This window comes from Myotis davidii, unplaced genomic scaffold, assembly GCF_000327345.1.
Source record: "Myotis davidii unplaced genomic scaffold, ASM32734v1 scaffold1596, whole genome shotgun sequence".
NCBI lineage: Eukaryota > Metazoa > Chordata > Mammalia > Chiroptera > Vespertilionidae > Myotis > Myotis davidii.
This window is the reverse complement of record NW_006287456.1, coordinates 390,456-397,750: the sequence shown is the minus strand read 5'-3', so window position 1 is coordinate 397,750 and position 7,295 is coordinate 390,456. Positions and strand designations below refer to the sequence as shown.

General features: G+C 38.3%; 1 protein-coding gene across 1 annotated transcript; it reads right to left on the bottom strand.

The window, feature by feature from the left end:
* Positions 1-353: 353 nt before the first annotated feature.
* IER3 (immediate early response 3) lies at positions 354-1,468 on the bottom strand. Its single transcript, XM_015560952.1, is given in 3 exon segments — positions 354-530; positions 533-648; positions 1,435-1,468. Coding segments are annotated over 3 exon segments (327 nt in total).
* Positions 1,469-7,295: the final 5,827 nt, after the last annotated feature.

The window sequence follows — 7,295 nt, the reverse complement described above, 5'->3', positions numbered from 1 at the left end:
GCACCTCCACCAACCTCACCAAGCTCCATAAATAGACCCCCATGTGCAGCAGCGAGAACGTCTCTCACCTTTGCATAAGTTAAGTAAATATTACATACCCTCCCATCACCTAGATAAATATATAAATACATGTAAATATTAATTAGGAGCAATGAGACATAAATTAATGCTGCTCTCCTTCCCCCATAGGTCTGGTCTGGCGTGTCTGCACTTGTCCCATCCAGGCTGGGGCTGGAGGTTCCCCGGTAGTGTTGAGAGTTACCTCCTGAATCCCAGTTTGGGATGCGCTCTTGCACACCAGATACTCCTAGTGTTTATTTCAGATTCTTGTTGGGGGCTGTGGGGAGTCACAGTTAGAAGGCAGCCTGGTGTTCCTAGAGAAAAGTTCCGAGATCCAGAGGGTTGTTCGAGGGCTCTGCTGACAGATGAAGGGGCTTGAGGTCCGTGGGTGCGGGTGCAGGAATGAACATGAGGGACACAGCGCTGGGGGCATCCTCTGGGGCCAGGGAGCCCTGTTTCTTCAGCGTCAGGTCTGGCAGAAGCCGATGGTGAGCAGGAGAAAGAGGAGCCTTTTGGTAGGATTCAGATCTTCGGCGGGCAGCTGGCGCCGGACCACTTGTGGGTAGAGGACTGTAAGGCTGGGAGGCACTGAGGCACACGGTTGGGATCACCACTGGCTCAGGGAGAGGGTCAAACATGAAGATCTCAGCACCAGTACAGTCATTGTAGGGAGGGAGCTTCAAGAGTGAGACATGGTAGCTTATCCAAGAGTCTTTCATAGCTCTTAGAAGAACCCATTCTACTCTTTGCTATTGGCATTCTTGGCAAATAAAACCTTATGTTCTTGATGTGATGGACAGATTCTCTGCTTCTCTCAAATTCAAAGAGCTAGCACAAATCTTGCAGTGAGGGTCCATCCACAGGCTTGCAGTACCACATACTTTCTGATTATGTAATCTTTCTGAACTTGTTTATTAGTGTGTGTGTGTATACTTAGGGTTTTCTGCATGCAAGTTCATGGCATCTAAGAATAGAGTTTTACTTCTTGCTTTTACATCCAGTTGCCTTTTTCTCTCCTTGACTAATTGCCCTGGCTAGAATTTCCAGTGAATTGTTAAATAGGAGATATCCTTGACTTGTTTCTGATCTTAGCAGGGAAATTTTCAGTCTTTCACCATTAATCATCATTTTAACTATAGGGTTTTTGTGGATGTCTTTCATGAGGTTGAAGAAGTTACCAATCTCCCTACCCCCTTACCTCTGAGGGGGAATGACCACCAATAGTACCTAAGACATTTTCTTGTTTGTTTGTTTTTTTAAGATGTTTTTAACAAACTATATTATAAAAGGCCTGTGGCCCTAACTCTATAATGACCAAAGACCAGAGCGGGTGGGCGGGGCGGGGCGGGTGGATGGGACTGCATGATTTCTCACGCTGGGCTTCTAGTTTGATGGTAAGTATCAACATGCTTTATTCTTCTAAAACATAGTCCCTGTGATTCATAGTCCCTGCCGCTTGCCACCTACGCCTACCTCCAACATGAGGTCCGAAATATTTTGTGGCATTAAAATGACTTAAAAAGGCCCTAACCAGTTTGGCTCAGTGGATAGAGCGTCAGCCTGCGGACTGAAGGGTCCTAGGTTCGATTCCGGTCAAGGGCATGTACCTTGGCTGCAGGCACATCCCCAGTGGGGAGTGTGTAGGAGGCAGCTGATTGATGTTTCTCTCTCATCAATGTTTCTGTCTATTCCTCTCCACTCCTCTCTGTAAAAAATCAATAAAATATATTTTAAAAATAAAGTAAAATGACTTAAAAATTATATTTGGTCACTGGTTAAGGCTGGAACTATAGTGAGGCAAGTGAGGCATTTGCCAGGGGAGCAAAATTTAAGGAGACAACAAAAATTCAGTGATCAAGATAAATAATATTTAAAAAAATCAAATGGACACCTGTTTTGGGGGAAAAAAATTTTTTTCTAAGTAAAGGAATTAGAGTGAGGCAAGGCTGTACAAGTACAGAGTCTGACCTGGCCTTTTTTGTTGACATTCATCAAGGATTGTTCTTGCATTGATTTTTATTTTGAAAGTATTTTATTAAATATTTTTATTTTGAATACTGAGTTTTTTTATGCTTCCTTATATTTTATGCCTGAAGTGAGTGCCTCACTTGCCTTACTCTAGCTAGCCCCTGCCCTGTCACTGGGACCTTGAATGAGGGGAATATTCCCAGAAACGAGGGGAATTTATACACTTAGTTAAAACCTATTGCTTCCTGCCCTTTGTGTTGATTTTACTGGTGTTTTAGCAGCTGCCTATAGAGGTAAAACAAACAACAACAACAAAAAGTAAACTGATAAATAGCTAAAGCAATTGGTTTTGTTCAAAATTCAGAGAAATAAGGGCCACAGTTGCAGAGTGATGTAGTTTCAAAAATTTAGTGGTTGTATGACTTTGTGCAAGTTGCTTTATCTCTTACAGCCTTAGTTTCATCAACAGAGTACAGTAGTATCTGCATCATAGAGTTTTTGAGGGCTAAATGAGCTAATAAGACAGGTAATGGGCAAAAGAGTTGAATAAATGTTTGCTATATGTCCTTCAGAAAGTGAGTCTAAAACCTCTCTTTAGGGTAGTTAGAAATTTTTAATTTTTTAATTACAGTTGCTATACAATATTATATTAGTTTGGTTATATAATATATAGTGATTAGATATTTATATAACTTATGAAATAAGTGATCTCCCCCGTAAATCTTGGGTAACTATCAATTTGACAAGCTGGAGTAGATACCTCCTTTCTCTGGATTTATATATCGAACTTTAGCAATGGTAGTAGACTTGATAGAATTGAAATAACATCCCATTAAAAGGTGGATTTTAATAGGAAATAATGCCAAGCTCTGGCAGACTGAAGGGGCGGGGGGTGTTTGATGTAACCTGGATAATAGCGGAGTCAAGGGATTCAGGAGGCACTGTCATTAAGTAGATTATTACAGCCATGAGGATATTGGAGGGTCTGATTTGGCTCAAATCATATGTGAAAGACTGAGGAAAGATGTTGAACAGAGTACAGTAAGTTGGAGTTTCTGTATGAGAGTAAAAATTCATGTAATCATAGGGTTGTAAAAAATCTTTAGAGGTCACTATTTCACGCTCTTAAACATAAATTCCCTACTAGTGGCTTGGTGCACAAAATTCGTGTGGGGGGCGGGGGTTCCTTCAGCCCGGCCTGCACCCTCTCCAATCGGGGACCCCTTGAGGGATGTTGGACATCCCTCTCGCGATCTGGGACCGCTGGCTCCTAACCACTCACCTATCTGCCTGCCTGATTCCCTGACCCCCTGGCTCTGCCTTGGCCTCCACCACCATGGCTTTGTCCAGAAGGAAGTCGGATATCCAGAAGATGGCCAGTTGACCCGATCTAATTAGCATATTACCCTTTTATTAGTATAGATATCTATATTTATAACATTTCAGACAAATGAGAGTCCAGGTTTTGATCTTTTCAGGAGAACAAGCAAAGCTTTTGAGTTAATCATTAAAAGCCCTTCCAGTTTGAGCCAAGACAAATGCATCATGAAGAGTAAATACATGTTGTTTGTATGAGATGATGAGAAATCCACACTTTTCCAATAAATTTCCCCATGTTTTTACTAAAGTGAAACTATTACCTTTAAAAATGGGTATCTTCGTCTTTGGATAACTACCCATATAAATTAGAAAAGCAATTTTATATTATACCTACATTATTTTATATTCTTTATATACTTATATACATGTTATTTATATTATATTGAATGCAAAAATATTACTTCCATTTTAATAAGAGGTTCTAAATAAGAAAAGGCCCTACAAATTTATTTCTGTTTTTGTCCATAGTAAACATTCCCAAAACGTTGTTGCAATCTCTTTTTAGAAATAAAAGGCAAAAATAAGACCAAAATTGGAACTGGCAACAGTAAGGACTTAATGGGAACTGCACTTCTCTGTTTACCACTACCAGCTAAAGGAGAACAAAAGTACTGAAGTTAGACAGAGAGCGTGCTTGCTAGATGTATTGGCTCATAGCTCCAGAAATATTTATGGAGCATCCACTCTGTGTTAAGCATTGTGCGAGGCACTTAGGACACATGAACTATGGTCTCTTCTCAAGTAACTCATAAATCTAGTTGGAGAGGAAGCTAAGTGAATATGTGCAATTATATGTGTTCAGGAAGCATGTATAGTCATTCTCTCAGAAATTGAAGGGAACCAAAGTCACTTTGTTTTGAAGTATTTAAAAAAATGACAAAACTGTTTATAAAAATTGGGATGTATTTTAAATGTTCACAAATAATAAACTAGTGCTTTTATAATTAAAAAACCCGTGCTCTAAAATAGAAGGCAATATAATTATACTTTTCACAAGAAAATTAATCATATAATTTTTATGAAAATTAATTATTCCTATGGTACCTTACACAGTCTGATCTATTTTATTTTTAAATGTGTTTTTATTGATTTCAGAGAGAGGAAGGGAGAGGGAGAGAGGAATAGAAACATCAATGATGAGAGAAAATCATTGATGGGCTGCCTCCTGCATGCCTCCCACTGGGGATTGAGCCTGAAACTGGGGTAAGTGCCCTGTGCCCTGATTGGGAATTGAACTACTTGGTCCATGGGTCTATGCTCAACCACTGAGCCACATGGATCGGGCTGATCTATTTTAAACTGTATGAAGAATGTTGTTTTTCTTCAATCCTGACAATACTTCTGAGACTATCTCTAACTTAGGTCAAAAATTCAAATTTGAGTTTCTTTGGTGCGATCTGGGCCAAATGGTTCTCCTTGACATATTAGCTACGTGTTTTCTTGATGGATTCAGTGAAGCATATCACTACAGAGAGTAGCATGAATAAAGCACCATGTTTTTGTGATAATATTCCTGAAAACTAAGGGAAAGGACATGAGAATCTGGGAAAAGGTTGATTGTCATATTAAGGACACTTTCTTCATAACCTTATAGACGGTGTTGAAAGGGTCCTTACCCAAGTTCAAAAGCATTTGGTTTCTCTTCCCTATGAAGAGGCTGAACAGCAATTGAATTTCATCTCTAAATCATAGCTGACGAGACCTTTGATTTTTAGCTATGTGTATTATACAATTCCATTACAAATCAAACGGTGGTCTCTGAAATTACAAAATCCAGAAATTAAAATTGTGCATAATTTTACTTTTTAAAAAAACCTGCAACACATTGCAATGCTCTTAAATAATTGACATATTTAAAAAGTAATTTAGTTTTTTAATAAGTTTATTAATGACCATTAGTTTGAAAGTTCAAAACCTTTGGCACTTCTCAGGTGTTTTCTCAGATGTGAAGCCATCTAATATTAATTTTGTCCCACTTAACATACACACCTGTATACTTAAAAGGAAAAATTACTCAAAATAGAAAATTAAATATTTTTTATAGGCTAGATGCATACACATGAGAAAACCTTTTAGGGTTTCAGTAACTATTAAATGTCAATTCAGTTGAACTAAAGTATTTATTATTAAACAAGTGAGAGTAAAATATAGCATTAACTAAAATATAAAGATAAAAAAAGGCCTGGAATCAGCCTGAGACCGGAATGGAAACATTAACCGGGAAAGTGCTGATCCGTCATTTTACAAATCAGAAAACTGAGCCCAGAGAGAGGAAGTGATAATACCCAGGGTTGCCTAACAGCAGAACTGGGATTACAATATAAATCTCCTGAACATGGAAGATTTTTAAAGTCACGTTAAGATTTTCAAGTGTTATACTATAGGTCAGTGGTTCTCTACCCTGGCTGTGCATCAGAATCACCTTGTTACCTAACAGTCAAATAAAGAACCATTTAGAAAAAGAATGAAAGGAATTTCATAACTGAATTCATTGACACTTAGGCTATATTGAAGTTTTGTTGCTGTTGTTGTTGTTTTTAGTCTCATTGTATATTTTTATGTTGGGGGCATAGATATTGTTTCCTAATTTTATATTTTCCAGTTACTTGTCAATTTGAAAATTTGTGAATTTTATATTAAATACTGATGACATCCCAAATATAAGGTTTATTTTCAGAAAATCTAGCATAGAATGGATGTTTAAGTTTATGTAGCTGCCTGGCTGGTGTTGCCCAGTGGTTTGATTCCCAGTCAGGGCACATGCCCAGGTTGCAGGCTCAGATTTGATCCCCAGGAGGGTGTGTGTGGGAGGCAACCAATCAATGATTCTTTCTCATCATTGATGTTTCTATCTCTCTCTCCCTCTCCCTTCCTCTCTGAAATCAATAAAAATATATTTTTTAAAAGATTATATAATTGAAGTATATCTATATTCTCCCCTTTAAATCTGAAGCACCTTCAGGTTTAAAATTTCCTACTCATATTATTTCAGTTAGTATTTTAAATACAGATGTCTGGACCCTGCATTAGTTTAGATGAGTTCTGTGCCATCAGGCTTGTCCTGAGATGACACCATGTCAATGTTCTAAGCACAAAGAGAAATAGAATAGTCAGCATTTGGCAAAAGGTGAGGTAACAGATCTGTGTTAGGTAAAGCTTTTCTACTTTATTGGGAGCCATGCAGAACTTGACTTGGAAAAAAACCAAACATTTGCTTTTACAGATTGAATGTTGTATTAAATGTGCCCATCATTCACTTTTTCTTTTTCTTTTTTTGGGGGGTGCGGAGTTGCCTGCAGTCAAGATTAGTCCAGACTAGAATTAAGGGGTTTTTTTATGTGTTTGTTTTTTATTTTTTTTATTGATTTCAGAGAGGAAGGGAGAAAGAGAGAGAGAGAGACATCAATGATGAGAGAGAATCATTGACTGGCTGCCTCCTACATGCCCCCCACTGGGGATGGAGCCTGCAACCCGAGCATGTGCCCTTGACTAGAATTGAACCTGGGACCTTTCAGTCCGTAAGCTGATGCTCTATCCACTGAGCAAAACTGGCTAGGGCCATCATTCACTTTTTCTTTGGCTATCCTCCTATTATAGTCTAGGCAGCTGTATAGTTTTTGCTAAAATTAGTTTCCTTTAAAATGTGGACTTTCTAAAGACAGTGAAATGAGATAGAAATGATTAGGTAACAGAAAAGATGGTGGCTTCCTTTCAAATAGCTGTACAGTGATAATATAAATTATCTTTCTATTTTAAAAGCATTGATCAATTTTCAGATTTCTTTGTAAGTCATATAAATGTCTAATCACTATGCACACATGCAAGGGTCTTTCCACAACTACTAGGGTTCAGGGATCTGGAGAAGGGGCTGTATATAAATGAATAGC